We start from the raw sequence: 19,819 nt of genomic DNA, 5'->3' as shown, positions 1-19,819 counted from the left end.
GTGAGTTCCAGAGCTGGGCTGATGTTTGTGATGAGAGCAAGGCAGGGGACATTTGCATTTGCCTGTGAAGCTGAGAGGAAACCCTGACCTGATCCCCAGGTGCAGTGGTGAGAGAGGAGATTGCTGGCAGAGTGTTTCCTGCTGAGAATTTTTTTGGCTGCTTTTGTATATTTTTTCATGTTTACTCATTCCCACAAAGAATATTCCAATGGCTGAAAAAACCTCCTTGACACAAGTAAAGATACAGCAAAAGTAAAGGCAAAAGTATTGTGGTGAAATGAGAGGCATTTAAACAAGTGTAGATAATATCAGACTATCAAAAACAAATGACCAGAATTTCAACTGAGAACAAGAGTGGAGCAAAGTCAAATGGATGGGATTTGCCCTAGAATCTGGCTTTGATAAATGTAGGCCTTAAAAATACACAACCTGAAAAAAATAGCTTAAATATTAAAGGTTTTATCTCTGCTAAATCGTGGCTGCAGGAATCTGAGTCATCTGGCTTGAGCAGGTGTAATTGTTTGTGTGTTGTGTATCTGCTCTGCCCAGCCCTGACAAACAGTGAAATCACCACTCAGCTTCAGAGGGACAATGAGAGCTTTGACCTTAGGCTCTGTCATTGTGCCTTTGTTATCTCTGTGCATTATGGAACTGCTGCATTTTAATTCCTTGGCTTTCTGTTTGTTTCCTCTGAGCAGTCCCAGGAGCTCGGATTCACCGGCTTTTTGTTGGGTACTGATTGTTAGTCTGAAAGAGCCACTGTTTCTGGTAGGATCACAGCCCAGACTGAATATATCTCACTATTAATTAGAGATCAGCCCAAACCAAAGATGTCTGTTTGATCCCTCCCTCCCTCTGGAATCTTTTTTTTCCTGGGAAAAATCGCTCAGCGCTGGCTGGAGGATTGACCATTGTGTTATAGAGAAACTTCTGTGGTTTCCAAATGTGTTTTATTCTCCTCAGGAATTAAACCAAAAAGTCCTTCTGAGTGTCTGAGATCCTTCTGTGTGTAAAGGATTTCTCCTTCTCTCAAGTTCACTCTTGCCTGTAAATCCATCCCACTGAGACCTCTGTCAAACCCCACATATTTCATCGTGAAAAGTTTTGGTTTCAAGAACATGAAGCTTTTATCAGGTTCTCACCAACTTCCAAGCTGCTGACCTGGCAGAATGGATTGGGAGTGATGCAGATGTTCAACCCCCATTGCTTTTTGTGTTAGTGATGGTAGATTAAAGCAAATGTTCCGTTTTTACTGCTTAAACTGTTCTGTTTTACTGCTACTAATATTCAATATGTCAGTTTCTTAGGCACATTGAAACATGGATGAGGAGAAGCTGAAAGTTTGATCTGATGATAAAAGAAAAACAAAAATAGACTGCCAGGAAAAAGTTTTGGAAGTTAGTTTGGGATCTGGCCAGTCAGTCCCCTCTTGGTGGTAGCCAGTCCTTGGTGAATGGCTTTGCAGCAGAGACCAGGCTGGGGAAGGTGGGAAGGGAGGGTGCACTGCTCCCAGCTGAGCTCTGAACACAAGTGCTGTTCCACGGTACCTGTGTCAGATTGTTCTGTAACTGCAGGACTGATCTCCTGTAATCCATTGCTTTTGTCAGAAGCTGAGGCCATGCTAAGCAAGCATCTGAGTTTCTGTTTCCTTTTCTCGTTGGCTGCAGTGGTGGAGAGCCGAGGAGGGATCATGGACAGCATCCAGAGATTCTCCAACCTGCCAACCTATCTCCCTGCAAACCCTCACATCTCCAATGCTGATGCTTTCTTCTTCCTCAAGGAAGCCAACCAGGATATCATGAGGAACTCCAGTTTGCAGTCTAGGGTGGATTCATTCTTTATTTACAAAGCCAAACAGCCACCTGTCCTAAATGCCACGTATGGACCCTTTTCTGTTGAACAACCCGTTCCCTTGGACCTCATGCTGACTTCTGCATCTTTTGGTTTCACAAATAAATTCACTTTTAATTGGAAATTAAAATCCCACATAATCAACAGCTCAATCTATTCCAACAAACCCAAAATACAGACCTTGTTCTATATAGCGGGGAAGGACTGGGATGACTACGACTCTGAGGAGATGCTGCCTTGCGTGAAGATGTTTGCTTTCCTGGAGTCTAGAGAGGTGGTGGCCAGCTGCAGATTGACAGGCCACCTGGGATTATGTGTTGTGGAGCTGGAATTGTCTCCCAGCTGGTTCAGCTCCCCTCCACCCCTGCTTCCAGAGGAAACAGCCTCCCTGGAAGGGATTACTGTGGAGCTCTTCTATAAGATTTACACAGTGGATGGGGAATGCTCTCCAGAGGATGCAAAATGGGAAAACAATATCCATGCAGGTGAAGAGAATGAGCACCAAGCTCTGTCAGCTATGGAGAGGATTGGTAGCATCGTTGTTTACCCAAATCAAGACAGATTAAAGCAGTCTTCGCTGAGGGTGGATGAAAATATCCTTATTCACTTACCACTCAGCCCAGTCAGAGAGGGGGACATTGTGACCTTCCATGTTTTCCTGGCTGATTACTCACTAGCAGACCAGTTTGTGTTAAGGTAAGAGAATTTTTTAAGTGTTGTATGCAAAACAAATAGGGGCAAATCAATGCTGAGTGTAAACATTTGGTTATATTTACTGTTTTCTTGAGAGAACTTCTGCATTTCTTCTTCAACAGGCAAAAACTATAGATAGTCTTGAATTATCTATGTGGATGACACTTTTTGGACCATGGGCATTGATTTTAAAGTATGGGCTATAAATGTTTGCTTGATTATTTTTTGTTTTAATTCTGTTTGCTTCTAGTCATAATTCTGCCTCTGTAAGTCATGCCTCTCAGCCAGGGTAACTGCTCCAATGTGTTTTGCTAAAGAGTTTGCAGGAGGGTTTTCTGTTTCTTTGGTGCAGTTCCCTCTGTTTTATTGACATTATTATCATTATCTTTCCAAAATGCACGGGCTACATCCTGCACAGGCCAAATGTGGTGAGAACTCTTGCTGCATTGTACAGAGGGGAGCTGAGAGCTGAGGAAATGAGCTCAGCCTGTGTAGGAATCCTTTGGCAGAACCAGGATTTGAGGCTAAACTTTGCAAGTTGTCTTCAGTTTTCCTGTAAGATCAGCCCTTCCTGCTTCTTCAAGCTTTTGACTGCTAGTTTCGTGACCCATTTTTGTTTTAAGTTTGGGGACTCTCTGTTGACCTTTCCTTGTGAATCTGCCTGTAATAGGAGAATTCAGGCATTTCAAACCACCCCGAGGGTTAGAGCTGCATATTTGTTCTGTCCTTAGCTGTCAGACTCCGGGTTCAGAGCTGCACAGGGACCAGATTCAGAGAGAAATGTGAGCCAAACTGGGGGAACAAAAGGGCCAAAAGGTAATTGGAAAGTGTCATCTGCTGTAAGGATGTGAGGCTCTATGGAAAGGAGGAGCTGCAGCCCGTGCAGGGAAACCTCAGAGCAGATTCGTGCCTTCCAACTTTTGATCCGAGAAGGATGGGAGCAGAACGTGACAGAAGTGCACTTTGGGGACAGATGTTGAGAAAACAGACAGCAAACCTTATGCAGCACTTTCAAATCATTCAGCATTTGTGAAATAGCACATGCATATTAATAAACTTACAGATTGCTGCCTGAATAGGGACAAGTGATTCACAGCACAGCGCTGCTAACGGGGGGAAAGTGTGAGAAATACAATGGGGTTTAACCAAACTTTAAAAGGTTTGGATCGGGAAGGGGCTTCCTTTAAACACAACTTATTCACGCTCTTTGTGGATTTAGTGTTTTTAATTTGTTAAATATGGGTTTGGCCATGTGGATGGACTGGCCTGACGGAGCAGTCGGGTTTCAGCAGGCGTCTATTGATCCTCAGTGCCATAGCAGAGAGATTATAGAATTTGCCTAAGGCTCTGCAAGGATTTAACATCAGCTCTTAATTCTCAGGGTTTTGTTCTCTTCCCCACACCACAGATAAAATTCCCAAGGTATTAGAGACAGCCTAAGACGAGGGTGTTTTCTTTCCACTGGAATTTATAAAACAGCATTTACCTCGTAACAAATGGTGCAAGGGTAGAGTTTTGATATTTCTGCTGGCCAGGAAATAACCAAAAACTTCTTGCAGAGACACTTTTGAAATGGTGTTTTTCAAAAGCAAAATAGGTCCTGAAGCACTGAGCAGGCGACTGAGCTGGGTTTTCAGGGGAGCAGAAACTGAGGGAGCAGGCAGCTTCCAGCCTGGAGAGCCCCAGGATGATCCACAGGAGCCTGGCTGCTGCTGAGACCTCACCTGTCCCACAGCCCATGGGGTTTGCATGGCTCCAGCTGCCAGCTGTTCTCCCAACATGTGGAACGTCCATCTCAGTGCTCCTGGGAAGGCAGTCAGGTTTCCATGGGGATTTCCTTCTCTGAAAAGTGTATGGAATCTGTTGATCTCCAGGAAATGTTTCTGGTACAATAAATCAGCATGTTTTACGTGCCCAGAAATATTTCCTTGGAAAAGTCACTGCTGGCTCTCTGTAGTCTAGCCTGTCTGGGCTTTTATTTGGCTTTGCTTGCATTGTGCTTTTCATCAGAGAAACTGAAAGTATTTTTATTTACCCTTCAGATGAATGCTGAAAGTGAGAGGCAGAATACAATTCCGCTGGTGGTTCACCTGCCCTTTAGAATGGGAAGAGTATCTACAACTCTTGCTGTGATTGTTTTGAATGATGTGTGTTGGGTCCATGGAGAGATTTTCACCTGAAGTTCACGTGGAAGGCAGGGAATGATGCTGAGGGAAATACAAGCACTACAGTGCCTACATCTCATTTATGCAGCTTCCCTCACCAGCTTTCCCTGTTTTTCTGCTCAATGTTAATGTCTGTGAAAACCCAGAAGGTTTTATATACCTAGAATTTCTGTGTGTTATAGCCAGAGAAAAAGACATTGGAGTGAATGTTTGCCTTGGGAAATATATTTTTGCCTAATATAACTGATAGTTTTTAATCATATCTGTTGTAAGTGTAGCAGGGTCTTGCTCATATAAGAGGATAGATCAAAACCAAGTCATTCTCAGCACAGCCTTGAGCTCTGACAGGATGCAAAGGAGCAGATATGCTCAATTTTATGCACCTCTTTACTATTTCATGCTGTGTTGCATAGTATTTTATTTTATGCTGGATTTTTCCTAGCAGAACTGACTTCAATTCTTATATGGGAATGGATTCTTTTTTTGTTTTGGTGAAATCTGTGATTCTTAACCAAGCTTGGGAGCTGAGAAGCAGTTGGAAGCAGTTCCTTGATTCAGCAATGTGCTGTGCTGAGAGACACCCCCTTGTCAGATGCCCATCCTCGCAGTCCTGTCACTGGCAGGGTGACACTGCAGCTTGTTTGTGAAGCTCCAGCTATCACTTCCAGTCTCTTCCATCGCTCCAAAGTGGTTTTGCTTGGCTTGAGCTAAGTCTTGGTTGGGTTATTTTCATTCAACAACTTGAATTTCAGGTGGAGTTGGAGCTCTAGTGGTGCTGTGTTTCAAATAAAATACATTTGTTTATTTTCCTACTGGGATGCAGCCAGCGTGGCTTGGTGTCAGGGAAGGACACAGATGTGTCAAGGGGCAGAATCTGGGGACAGAGTGTGCATTTAGTGCCTTGTGTTGTGCCTTTGTTGACAGATGATCTATACAAGTGTGTGATGAAATGCTTATGACACTGGAGATTAATTTGTGGCCTTGCTGGTCTGATCTGCACTGCAAAATTCACCATCTGGGAAGATAAATTTTGCCCATTATGTTTGGTGGTTTGTCACTAAGCATAGTTTAACTGTAAAGGTAGGTGAAATGGGCTATGTTTGCCATGATTAAACTCTTTTATGGGCCACCTTGTTAAAAAAAAGAGGGTAAAAATGAAGGACAGGTTTGAGATTCCAGCAGGATTCATAATATTTCAGTGTCACAAAATTTCAGGACATTTTGTCCTTTGATGTGCTGGAGTATCTCTGTTTCCTTCTTCACTAACAAACTCAGATGAAATGTAGTAAATGAGAAAAAAAAAAGATGGAAATTGTGACTACAGAGGGGGTAACAGCAACTTTAGTGCTAATTGCTAAACAGAAGAAGTCTCCTGATACATGGAGGAGTTATAAAAGAGACAGGAGAAAACAATTCCTGCTCAACTGGAAGAACAGAAATCTCATCTAATAGCACTGGGAATGGCTTCTATTTCTTCTGTGGTGTTTGTTATTATTTAACTCCATCTTGAGACTCAGAGGATGAATTCAAAAGAAAAATGGGAGTCAATTTGTACAGCAGGAGAACGTTTAATGAAATAAATGGACAATTGTCCCTTGGTTACAGGGAAGAAATGAGGACACTCTCTTTAGGAGTAAACAATGGATTTTTGGGTTGTTCTCCAAGTCTCCCCATCTAAGCTGTTAGTGAGGATGTGCTGCTCCTGAAAGCCGAGCATTAACAGCAAACTGTCACACACAAGACGTGGGTTTGTTGGCATCCCTCACACTCCCCAGCAGCAAGGAGCCATCCTTCTTTGTGCCTGCTCAGAATGGAGCTGGAGATGGGGGAAATTCCGGGATAACAGCAAGGAAGCAGGTAATGAACAGCTGGGAAGGGAAATGGGAGCTGTGCCTGCAGGGGATGGCAGGACCCTGCTCAGGGCCATCACTGTCCCTTGGTGCCTTGGCAACCTCAGGAGAGGATTTTCCATCCACTCCTCCCTGCCCTGCTCCACACACAGCAGCTCAAAGACTGAGCGTGAACCAGGACAAGGTGTTACACGTACCAGGAGACCCTTCCTGATTAGTCTCACTTGGCAAAATGATACTAAGGATTTATATTAATAAACATATATCCATATGGAGGAGGTGATGTCTCCCGCTAAGGAATAAAAATTGCACAGACCATTAAAAGTGACTTACAAGGCTTCTGTGTTAATAATGAAAGATCTGGAGAAGTCTGAGCAGTCGTCTAGGAGGCCAGAAAAAGATCATTAAGAGGATGTCTCCTGCCAATAGCTGCCAAGAGCAAACAAGGGAAAGAAAACAGAAGGTTTTGGATCCGGAAATGCATAGAAAATGAGAGTACAGACTGTGGGGAATGCAGCCTGGCTGCCTGTGAGGAGGAGGCTCCACATGGCCTTCATCGCTCCCAAGCAAGCTGCTGGGAATGGGAAGCTCTGTCACTGGGATTGTCACTGGGGAGAGAAAGAAATGATTCACTGGAACATCATTGCAGGATGAACATTCAGCAGAATTCCAAGTGTTGAGAAAGGAAAAAAAAAAATTACAAAAATGCTCTTCTGAAGTCTGAAATGCTGGTTCAGATTTAGAAATAATCACAGAAATAAACCGTTACTGGTGGCTTGGGAATAATTTAGGTTTGAGTGCAAAATTTTAATAAACCCAGGATGAATGTTGAAATTTTTGGCTTCCCTTTCCTCTCTGAATGTACATGGAGCTAAATGTAAATATGAAATAGTGATATGTAATGTTAATAAAAATATCAAGCACTGCTAAGTCTGGAAATGCCAGATCTGTCTGTGCAACCTTTCTGCAGTCCCCAAGTACTTATGCACTATTTCATATTCCTCCAAGACAGATTCACACTATTTCATTTTTCCAGATCTCCTGCTTCATTTGATGCCTATATTGTCTTCCTCCCACTATTTTATTTTCTTTTTGTTACTGAATGGGAAAGGGAGTAATATCCTTCCAGGACACTCCAATGAAGCCTGGGGGAGCTGTCACCAGAATGGGTTTTTTGGCTTGAATGAACCATTTCTATAAATCCTCTTTCAGAAAAGGTTGAAACATTATTTTATTTTTCCTATTTCTGTTTGAGGCCAGCTTGTGGCCCAGAAAAATTGGCTGTAGCTGATGAAAACCTGACATGGTGGTATGGAGTAACAAATTTCACAAGGATGCTGTGTGAAGTACTTAGACCTGAATCTCTCTTGGCTGAAGGGAAAAAGGATTTTTTTTTTTTTCCCTGGGAGCTGCTGGATCCATATCCATGAACCAGCCTGGAAATCATTGTGCCACACTGGCAGCTTCTCTCTCCTCCTCACGTGCCTTAAGATAACCTCCTCTGTCCCAGCCACCCTGGAGAGGGAGAAGAAAAGAAACCACCCCCTCATACAGCCTTAAAACCAGTTCAAAATGACAAAAAAAAACCCCAACTCCTCCTTAGAGCTGGAGCAATTCTAAAAGCAGGGAATAAATGACCCGGTGAATCCTGAAAGAGCCTGCAAGACTACAGTCAATAAAGCTTTTTAATGGAATTTTAGATAAAGGTCAACTATGTGCTGCAATAATCAGCTGTCCATGATCACTGCTGGGGCAGAGCAGCAGCTCCAGTGACAGAGAGAGGCCCTGGGAGTTGATGGATATTGGCTTGGAAGCGCTTCCAGATGGGATTGCGGCCTCGTGGTGATAAAACAGGGCTTTAATTGAGATGTCTCCTGATGGAAGTGCCTGCTGCCCTGCAGAGGGGTCCTGGGCGTGCTGCTCTGTGCACACACCAGGCTCCTGTGCTGTGTGGAGGTGCTGCTAAGGGCAGGGAGCATGGGCCCAGCTCCTGGTGATGGGGCAGCGTTCCCACTGCCTGCTCCTTGGCTCAGGGATCTTCTCTTCTCTCATGGGAGTGGGGAAATGTTCGTAAGAGTTGGAGGGGAGGGTGGATCAAAATGCAGAATTAATTACAAATATTTAGCCAGTTCATGTATTCCACCAGTGTTTTTCACTGAAGAGTTTGCCAGTTATTTTTAATTTTGGTGCTTTGGGAATATTTCGCGTGTGTGTTAGAACACTGAGTACAGCTGGAATGAAACAAGGTTCCACTTCCCACTGGAGAAGGTGTTTGGTTTGCCTTGAAAGCCTACTTCTGCTCCCATTCAAGCCCTGAATTCCAGCACCTCAGCTATCTCATTCATCTGCACCTGTGAGCAGTAAGGATCTGGCAATGTCACGTAAATTAATTTGCTGTTTCTCATATCCAGAACCATGAAGCAGGAAATAAGAGAGGTGGTTGTATTTATTTTGAGTTGTTTGGGCAGGAGCAGGTGTCTCGTGGCTGCTCTGTGAGTGGGTTCATGGTGCTGTGTGCCACTGGTGGCTCTGCATCTTGTTTGACAAACAGGGATGGTGAGAGGAGCCCTGGCAGGCCCCTGTCTGCCCAGGTCAGCAGGCATTGCTGTGCTCTGCAAGGGGAGGGATGTGACCAGCACTTCCCATGGATCTGAAGGTGCCAATGCACCACGGGGCCTGACACAAACTCTGCCTTGTTGATGGTAATGGAAAGAGATTTTACATTTCTAAATGGATCGGGTTCTACAAGCTTGTTGTAAGCTGAACCCCATCTCCAGAAGCTTTGACATGACAGCTCCGGCTAATTAACTGCAGGCAGCTCCTGCAGAGCTCAGTGCCTGCTGCAGGGCCAGGTGTGGGTGTGCAGAGCACTGAGGCTGCACTGAGGCAGGGACAGGCTGTGCTTCACCTTCCCCTGGTGCTGAGCCTGCCTGGGATGGGGCTGGGGATCCCTTTGGGTGAGGAGCTGCATCACAGGGACCCCAAAGTTCAACCTCTGCATCACAGGGACCCCAAAGTTCAACCTCTGCATCACAGGGACCCCAAAGTCAGCATCACAGGGACCCCAAAGATCAGCCTCTGCAGCCAGCTCAGGGCATTGCCACTGCTCTCCTCCAGAACTTGCTTTTGCTGGGGGCTATCCTGTCCTACCTTTGCTGTGAATAATGTTGGTGCAGCTCTGAAATGGGAAGGGAAACCACAGAAGATGGAATTAGAAGCTGACTTTTGCCTGTGAGCAGCCAGCTCTGAGTTGAGTTACCTCTGTTAATGAACACAAAGCTGCCTTGAGGTGACAAAACTGCTTAAATTCACAGTATCACAAAGGGCAATTTAATGTTTGTCTTACAGCTGTCTTGTTTTTCTTCATCCATTTCTTTTATTTTTACCTTGTACTCAGGTTGGAAACACAAGTCAGCAAAGGTTCCTGTCTGTGAGTGATCACTTCAAGTTTGGGGCACACTGTGGCTCTCTGCAAACTGTGTGTCCTCACAAGCAAGTCCCTGGCAGGGAGCTTGGGGGGAGCCTTTGTTTTGGACAATATGCTGAGTAGTCCCTGCTTTGTGCTGCCAGACAATGATGGCATTGATCAGCTTCTTGTACAGCTCTTCATTAGCTGGCAGTGCAGTAAATCACAGTCTTGTTTAAACAAGTCAGACACAACAGTGATTCGGTCCTTGATGCAGTTACTTCTCCTTCTATTCATTACATTCACAGTAATGAATTGTATTAAAAGTAGAAAAATGCCACTACTTTGAAATTTCCTTTTTTCCTGAGATGTTTCAGGCCATGCATTGCTGTCATTTTATCCTGGTAAAAATGAGATTACTCTCCTGTGAAGCTGATGAAGTATTGCTTTGAGGGAGCACATTGATCTCAATTTCTTCATGCTCCCCCTGATGCAACAGAGAGTTGCTTTTGTCCTTGTGTTTACCCATGAGTTTTTGCATGCTCTGATAGAAGAAGGCCACTGTGATAGTTGGCTGACAGCTCTGGGGAGAAAGGACTCTCAGAAAGAGCAGGAAACCAAATATTGCAAGAAAATTGTCAACAAATCTTCTTGTTTTGGGTGCTGCTCCTACTCCCCATGCAATTTATGTCAATAAAAGACTGGTAAGAAATGGTTTTGGGCAAGGCAGAGCAGGGAGCTGTGCTGTGTGAGGTATTTAATGCTTCAAATAGCTGCCACGTCTGCCTTGGATGCTGTACTCAGCCAGGTTATGAAAGAAATCATATTAACAAAGTTATTGGATCCCAGATGAATCCAAAGAGCTGCAGGAGAAGAAAACAGTGACAAATGAGTCTGCCATTCTGAGGCACAGCAAATGGTGCTTACAGTTAAAGCTATTTCACTGCTTGCACCATTCCTGGCAGCCCTGGAGCTGCAGGGGCCGTGATGTGGCCGTGCCAGGATGGGGAAACCTCAGGCTGGCAGAGCCCCCAGAGCCCCTGCCTTGGGACCAGGGCTGGGTGACACAGGGGGCACCATCAGGGGCCCTTCCTGAGCTTTCCAGAGCCTCCAGAGCCCCTGCCCTGGGATCAGTGCTGGGTGACACAGGGGGCACCATCAGGGGCCCTTCCAGAGCTTTCCAGAGCCCCTGCCCTGGGACCAGGGCTGGGTGACACAGGGGGCACCATCAGGGGCCCTTCCAGAGCTTTCCAGAGCCCCTGCCCTGGGATCAGGGCTGGGTGACACAGGGGGCACCATCAGGGCCTTTCCAGAGCTTTCCAGAGCTGCTCCTGAGTGCTCTGGCTCTCCTCTCCCCCAGCTTTTGGTCTGGCACCAAGCAGTGCTGGGCTGTCAGTGCCCTGGCTGCAGCAGTGCTTCACCCTCTGTTGGGGGTTACAACCACTAAATAAAAGGGAAATGTCTCTCAAGTCTGTTCTCCTGAGGATCCCCAGGGAGATGCTGCATTCCCAGCAGAGGAGGAATTGTCCTGAGCAGCAGTTTTTCCAGGGGTATCCCCTCAGGAAGGTGCTCTGGGGAGAGCCATGCTCACTCAAGCAGCCCCATGTTAGTGGGGCAAACCTGTGACCCTCCCTCTGCCCCACCACGCTTCCCTTTAAATGGCTCACCAAGACCAAAATGTCCTTCCTGTCCCCCCACTACATCCTTCTGAAAAATCTTCTGCCAAGCAAACTTTCTCAATTCCTTTTTTTTTTTTCCTCATTGTGTGGCCCAACCTTTTGTGGTATTAATGAAGGAGCCCTCCAATGCATTTTCACTAAATCCCCATCTCTAATTGTGCTGGTCCTAGAGGACAGCAAGTGGGAAAGGCAGAGAAGCAGAAGTGTGGGATAGGCAATGCCTTGTTCATGAGCTTTCTAAGCATCTGCTCAAGTTAATGAGGGTCTGGGCAAGAAATGTAGAAATGTGCCAAGCAGCCACAGGGAGCACACACATGAGCACTTTGATGCAGATCCCTGGTGGAGGATGGTGATAAAATGCACCAAGTGATGCTTGGGGACAGTCTGAAAACTTTGTCCTGGTCTGGGAGGTAGCAGAGGGTGAGAGAGAAGCAGTTGCAGGCTGTGAGAATCTGGAGCTGGATCCAAATACATTGTGAGTTTTGGGTAGTTTTGGATCTGGGAATTTGGCTCTGGCCCATCTCTAATTTAATTTGCCTGGCCAGAGTCTTCTCAGTGTTCCCCAGAAAAGAGGGGAGATTTAATTAACTTCCGTAGAGTTCCTTAGGATTTGTGCCAGTAAAACCTCTTGAATTTGGTTGTGTGAAGGCACACGGGTGTGTGCCAGTGTCCTGGCTTCATGTTTCTCTGGGGAATTTGTTAGGGACAGTGGGAGCCCCGAGTGGGTGGGTGGGCAGGACACAGATGGAGAGGGAACGCTCGTGTTTGGAGCTCTGTGTGTAATGGCACACAGCACCACCAGCAGAACACTCTTAATTGTGGCATTTCCTGCTGCCATCTCCATAATGTGGTGTAAGTACCTACGCTCCTCAGCTAAGATGACTTTTGACTCATTTGCCAAAGCTAATAACCCTTTAAAAATAATTTAAACCTTTTTCAGAATTATTCCCCTGATGCTCTAGGGACCAGTAGTCCTTTATTTGCCATAGAGCAGCCACAGAATGAATAGCAGCACTGTGGACTCCCTCAAACAGCGACCTTATGTGAGATGTAGCGATTACAGCAATTAAATCCTCTTTGCCAAGGCAACCAGGGCTTTATTTCTAACTGAAGTTACATTTTTTTTCCCCCAAATGAATCTCTTCTGCATGCATTATTCATTTTTCTTTGGAACATTTAGCCTGTGCAAATTCCACGAGCTCAAATTCAGTATTATTACTTATTAATTATTGTGTTGAGGTAATGTCTAGGACAGACTGCCCCAAGGGGTCAGAGGGCACTGGGTTCCCCACGCAGCCAGAAGCAGAGTAAGGCCATAAACTTTGCCTCGAGGTGGGGGTTGAAACTTTAACAGCATTTGTGGAACAACTCATGAGAGTTTGCATTTGCATTTTCTTGACTCCAAAACCCACATCAAGGAAGTTTGGGGCATTTTGGTCCAGTGGATTCTTAGGCCAGTACAGTTCTGAGGATACCCTTAAACTGAGTGTTTGAAGAAGGTTGGTCATGTCAGCTCAGACATTTGAAGTCCAACTGCATTCTCCTCATGGTGGCTCTTGCTTGGAGAAGGGAAGGTCAGTGATCAAAAATAATGGTTAAAGTGCAACATTTTCTTTAACAATTTTGGAAATTCTAGCTTAGGACAGTCTTTGGAATCCTTTGTTTTTAAGGACATGTGCTACACTCTCCTTTTAAGATTACGTGAGTTCATTGTCTCTTTCTGGTATTACATAAATAGCCTCTTGACTGACAAGGAAACTAAAATGATTCTGTTTAAATCTGTACTGCTCTCCCAAGAAATCTACATTCATTATTCCTGGGATGACTGAAAGATTTACAATAGTTTATAATCTGGTATCATTTCATTCTTCTTCTTGGTATTATTAATCACCTTGTCATGAAACGTCAGGAGAACTTTGTTCAGCTTGCATGATTTGGGCTGAGAAAGCCATCCTTTAATATTAATGTTTCTTAGGAAATTGGGTAGATATCTTTGCATTCTGGGAACCATAAAATGGATGAATGATGTCCTCTGACTAGACATTAGATGCTTACAGGCTGCTGAAGCTGAAGAATGGTTGAAAAAGCCCTGCAGCTGTACCACAGTGGGAAGAAAAATGACCTTGCAGAGCAGATCTGGTTGAGGTCAATGTTTGGTTGGAGGATCTGCAGCCAGGAGTGCCAGGCAGGACGGTGTTTGTGGTTCTCCTGGAACTCTACATCAATGGTTGTGTCTCACTGGGGACATGAAACCCAGGTCCCAATTATTTGGTCATTTAAAGATTCTGGGTTGCACTTCCTGAGCCTGGAGGCAGTCAACCAGGATCCTGGCTGGCTTTCAGCTGCAGTAATTACAACTTGCCAGCTCAGATTTTCTCTGCCTCTTAAATCACATCCGCTATTTTTCACTTCCTTTGCTAAACTGCTGTGTCCCCTGTGCTGTTGTTGGTGATAATAGTTCTAATGCTTTGCCTATTTATGTAACGTTACTTTATCTGTAATGTCTCACAGTGTTTGTACAAGGAACGTCTGTCATTGCTTTCATTTTACAAATCACTGTTTTTATTGCTCATGTTCCAGCGATACACCTCAAAGAGCAGATGCTTTCCAAAAGGAGGAAGGCAATGCCTCTCCTGCCCTCAAAGTGTTTTTTCCAGTGAGGAGAAAGCTCCTGCTTTGTCCCTGGGGTGTGTTAGCAGGGCAGATGGGTTTGGGATGGTGCAGAGTACCCAGGGGTGGTGAGTTGGTGGTGGGCAGGGAGGTGACATCCTGTGCGTGTCCCCCAAGGGGCGATGCCCACCCCTCTGTTGGCAGCCCTGCCGTGTCCCTCTGTCCGGCAGGGCTCGGATCCGAGCTCAGGCCAGGAGAGGGCAGAGCGGGCTTGTGTAGGAGCAGGGAGCCCGGCAGGGGAAGCGCTCCGGGAGCCGCTGCCTGGTGACCACAGGGGTCCCAGGATGAGGGAAGAGACCAGGAGCTGACTCCATGTTTCAGGAGGCTGATTTATTATTTTATGATATACATTATATTAAAACTATAGTAAAAGAATAGAAGAAAGGATTTCATCAGAAGGTTAGCTGAGAATAGAAAAAGAAGAATGATAACAAAAGCTTCTGTCTCAGACAGAGAGTCCGAGCCAGCTGGACTGTGATTGGCCATTAATTAGAAACAACCACATGAGCCCAATCCCAGATGCACCTGTTGCATTCCACAGCAGCAGATAACCATCGGTTACATTTCGTTTCTGAGGCCTCTCAGTTTCTCAGGAGGAAGAATCCTAAGGAAGGATTTTCCATAAAAGATGTCTGGGACACTGCCTGGGTCGGGCTGGGGGCCCGCTGGGAGCGGAGCCGTGTCCTCCCGGCTCTGATCCCTGGACAGGACTCAGAGCATCCCTCCCCTAAAAATGCCTCCACGGGGGGATGTTCAGGAACTGCTCCATCTGCGTGAGCCCCGCAAAGGGCAGAGAGCAGCAGGGCAGCCCAGGGATTATCTGGCAGTGAGGAGGGCAGCTCTGTGCAGGGCTGTGCACACACACCCTGCGCGCTCCCAGGCTCGGGGCATCGCCAGCCAGGGGCTGTGCACAAATCACAATCAGGACAGGACTGCTGGGAACTGCCTTGAGCTGTTTGATTTTCCAGCTTCAGTCTCATTACATGGTTATGGCAATGGGAAGATGCCAGCAGCTCACGTCCCAGGCAGCAGACAAAGAACTCAGTGTTAAAACTTTTTAAGTTTTCTGACCAATCACACAAAGCAAAAGCACATTGACAGTAGTTCTATCCAATCACTATAAGCACAGGTACCTTCGAAATTGCATATCTCTAATACAATACCCGCTTGTAAGCCTTAAAACACAATGCACAGAACTCTGTTATTAAGTTTAAAACTTCCTAATATCTCACTAGATAAACTTTTCTGTAGCTTAGGGAGTTATTCTAGACAAGCATTAATACACAGACCATTGTTCTGTTTGTCCCTATCTATCTGAAGATCATCCTCTATTTGTCCACATCGGGGATCATATCTGCAATTTCCTACCCCAAATGAAATGCTGTACTGTGGTTTATTCCTTTCTTTCCCCCTCCTTCCCTTCCTTAAATGCTTTCTGAGAGCTGTTGCATTTTCTCTTTATGAATGTACTGTGCCCCGTGTGAGCTGGATATTGCAAATGCACTTCATAAAGCAAATTTCCCCTCTGGTCTGAAGGTTAAGAAGCTTTAAGTGAGATTGTCACTTTGCAGAACAACTTTCTTTTTCAGACTTGAAAAACAATGGAAATGTAGTTAATGTTCAGCCTGACAGAGTCTTAGCAAACATATTAAGGGTTTCATTTAATAAAATCATATTTCACTTCCATAGACAAGAAGCAGAATAGACTTGAGTCTTTTTTAATGAATAAAGTCCTTAGTAAGGTACTTGCAATCTTTCTTTATGTAAGGCTCATTCTCAGGTTTTTTTTTTCTTTTAGGAGCTAGGAAGATTTAGTGCTGCATTTTCTAAATTGTGTTGTACTTCCTTTGGAACAGAATGTAAAGGGAAATGTATCTTAATGTTAAACAGACGTGAAACAAAAATGTGGTTTTTCCCCAAAGAAAAGTTAAACATTTGCAAGAAAAATGTTCTTCACGGCAATTTCAATTCTGTTAAAAACACATTTACTGTCAGAAAATAATGGTGCTGGATGAGCTCTAATAATAAACCAATTTGTGTGTACCAGGGGAGTGGACTTTTTCAGCCTTTTGTTGTAAGTCATGTTGGAAGGGCTGCCACTGGGCTACAAGAGCACGGATATTTTCACACTGGGATTTGTGTCTGCTTGAATTATGTGAATAACTCCATTGAAGTACAACTGGGGAACAATTCATCATGTGACTTCTTATTAAAACATTGCTTTTTTACTCCGTTCAGTGATGTTTGAGCAGCTCCATGTATTTTTCTCTCAGATTTCTCTTTTTAATTCTTTTTTCTTAAATGTTCTGTGTGCACAGTGCCTCTATTGTACAGAGCCCAGAGCACGTGGCAGCAAACTCCTGATTTCTGGGGAACTGCCCTGCTGCAGCTCACAAATGCCATTAATGGGCTGCGTGTGAGCTGCGTTCTGGGGGCCCCAGGCTTGCACAGTGCTCCCCTTCCCTTCATCAGCCAATTTGTTGAGATCAGCAGGTGCACCAAAGCATGCAAATTTAAAATTTGCTTTGAGGAAAATGGAGTGGCGTTTTTTTGCCCTGAAACGAGCTGTTTCTCTGAACAACACTGCCAGCTCACTTGCTTGGGAGGATATTTGCAGAAATGGAATGCAAAAGTGGTACAAATGCAGCCAAATCGAATACATTTACAGATGTAAAAGGCTCAGGCTTTTGCAGGCTTGTAAATCTCTTTGGGGTGAGGACTGTCACTCGGTGTGGATTTATGGAGTCTTGTGTCAAGGGTCCCTAAACACGTCAGCCCTCAGGGGGGTTTGGTGCTGGTGACAGTGACAACGCTGCTCCCACCCAGCTCAGACACCTGCAGGCCTCTCCTCAGCACAGGTACCTTTCATCCTCCCTGGACCCCAGTCAGTCATGCTTGATAACAGTGTGGAAATTGGATTTGTCATCTAGTAATCCCTCAGTGATCGATAATTAGTTGTAATTACGCGCTGTTTAAGAGCTGAGGAGAGAAAATTGAAGTTTGTGGCCGGAGGAGGAAATGAAGAATGGCAGGCACACCAAGGTGTCTGGCATAAGAGAAATGCAGTTAAAGAGCTGAATTTTCACAAAGATCAGAGAGTCAAGCTGCCTTCTCCAGCCAGGCCAGGTCACAGGGCTGCAGGGGCAGGAGTTCAGGCTGAGCAGGATAATGCAGACCGTGGTGAGCTTGCTGCCCATACAGCATCATGACTTGGACAGCAAGGAAGGTTGCTTTTGTTTGTAGTCTCCCAGAAATGTGCCCAGTGTGAAGTGTCACAAGCTGTTATTTGTGAAGTATTCTTTGAAACTTTACCTGTGTTTATAATCAGAGCTCCTTCCCCCAGCTCAGTTTGAATTTTTGTCCAATATTTGAGTTAGGAGCAGCTGAAGTCCTCGAGTGTTCACTCACGGGACTGTGCATCCTCTGCACTGTCTCCGAAAAGGTACAGCCTAGACACATGGTTTGGTTTCAGATGGATGAGGAAAGGTCTTCCTTCTCTTCTTTTTGCTTTCTTCTCTGCTCCAAAGAGCCCAACAGCTCAGGTTTCCAGATGGGCAGGGACGTTATTGCAGCTGTCTCTGAAAATCTAGTTGTGTCTGTCCTGGGATTTCTGTACCAGCTTTGCAGCTAAATCTGCCACTGGTAATTCTTCTCAGCCACAGAGGCAGCGAGGGTCTGTGCTGCTTTGGAGTTATACCCATGGGTGATTGCCTCGTGTGGCTGATTGTCACTCTCTAAATAGACATGCAAAATGGAACTGTTTAACTGCAGGAGGTGGGAGTGAAGGAGCTGGAGCAGACCTATTACCCAGTGGTACGTGAGAAAGAGCCAGCAGAATTTATGGTTTCTGAAGGAGCAGTATATTTTTAAGCTTCTTGTATTCCTACACTTCACAGCCCAGATTAGCAGATTGTTGACAGCTCCATGATATATTTGCTGTCACCTGGCTGGAGTCCGAAGCAAGTGATAAATTTTTAGTTTGAATGAGCTCGTGTGACATGCAGTGACAGATATATTTTTTGTTACTACAAGTATGTAGTGTGTCCTGTGCTTGGGGACTTTGGTGCTATTCTTGCTGTGGTCGTGAGTGATTTGCTTGTTTTCCTTGTGCTTCTGCCTCCATCCAAGGAAAGGTGGGAAAATGACACATTCCTCATTTGCTGTGATGGCTCCTTCTTTTTCTCCCCTGACACAGGCTCAGATCATCTTCTTTGGGTTCAGCAGAGCCCATCTGCTGGCAGCAGGGAGCAAAGGCTCTGTGCAAAGAATCCAGCACTTCCAGTTGCTATTGCTGGATTTCACTCATCTTGGAGATGTGTCACAGGAGTTTATATGCAGAAACTTGGGGTGTTTCTGAAGTGATACTACTATATTCTGGGAAGATGCACCTCCCAAAATACACAATCAGCATAGGAGAAGGGGCAGCAGGAATCAGTTTTGTCTTCACGTGACTGAACACTTGGAGGAGCTGAATTTACAGATTCTGATTGTGGGTAAAGCCTTAGTGCTCTATATTGGTGAGCTCTATTCTGACAATGCTTCAGGGTAGCGTAGCAAAGAAAAAAAATGTGAATATACATAATTAAAATGCCTACTTTAAACTTCATGTCATATTTTTAACACTAAATTGGAGTTAAGGAGTTCAGCTTTCCTAGAGAGTTTTCCTGAGGTTTTAAACCCTGGATGCTTCCAGAGAGCAAGAGATTTGGTGCCAACAGTCCCTCAAATTATAGGGCCTGTGCCATTTTTACATACCTTGGGGTGAAGGCTACGATAATTAATGGATTGCAGGGATTAATATTGTTTCCTTTAAGTGTAAGTTAAATATTTTTGGAACAAAAGAATTAACCAGGACCATAAACCCAGTTTGCTTTGATACAGATGGTAGAGACTGAGAGGGATGAAGAAGCAGGGAAGCTGCATCTTTCCATATCAAAGAAGTGCTTTGCTTTTGTGCTGGCAGAGCAAGGGATTCAGTCTGGGCAGAAAGTTTGAGGGTTGTGTCTACTCATCAATGCCTTGAGAGGGCTCACGTGTGGAGCTGACATTGCCTGGTTTGGTGGGGCTGTGTTTCATGGGCAGACAAGGATCTGTGTCCAGCCCAGAAGCGTCTCTCCTCTGGCTCTGAGTCTGCCCTGTGACAGCTCTCTGCTGCTTGCCTCTTGCTCAGCTCCTCCAGCAAGCTTCTCCAAAACTCTGATGTGCTTAGACATCAAAAATGGAAGGTGCACCTCTCTCATGTGATTGCCTGCCTTAGGGAGGAGAGCATATGTACAGCAAATGGACACTTACATAACCCTGTTAGCTTCCACTGGCTGATTTCAACTGTTGGTTTGCCACAGGGAGCTGGAGGAGAAGAATTAGGTAATATAAATAGAAAGATGACATCCTCCAAAAGAGCACCATTCAGCACATATTGCTGGCTGGCCTCATGGTTCAGAGCTGATAAGCAAATTTGGCTTGGATCCTGTTGCAGCATTTGAGGATGGCACCAGCAGAGCAGAA

The 19,819-nt window shown here is 45.2% G+C and overlaps 1 protein-coding gene across 1 annotated transcript in view; it reads left to right on the top strand.

The window, feature by feature from the left end:
- LOC118693081 (transmembrane protein 132B-like) overlaps positions 1 to 19,819 on the top strand; it is a 221,872-nt gene that overhangs the window by 57,960 nt on the left and 144,093 nt on the right. The window contains exon 2 of the mRNA XM_054516802.1: positions 1,668 to 2,547. Within this exon, the coding sequence (XP_054372777.1) occupies positions 1,691 to 2,547 (857 nt within the window). The 5' untranslated portion in view covers positions 1,668 to 1,690. The remainder of the gene's footprint in view (positions 1 to 1,667; positions 2,548 to 19,819) is intronic.

The sequence above is a fragment of the Molothrus ater genome, chromosome 18, assembly GCF_012460135.2.
Source record: "Molothrus ater isolate BHLD 08-10-18 breed brown headed cowbird chromosome 18, BPBGC_Mater_1.1, whole genome shotgun sequence".
Classification (NCBI taxonomy): Eukaryota; Metazoa; Chordata; class Aves; order Passeriformes; family Icteridae; genus Molothrus; species Molothrus ater.
This window is presented reverse-complemented; position numbering and strand designations above follow the sequence as displayed.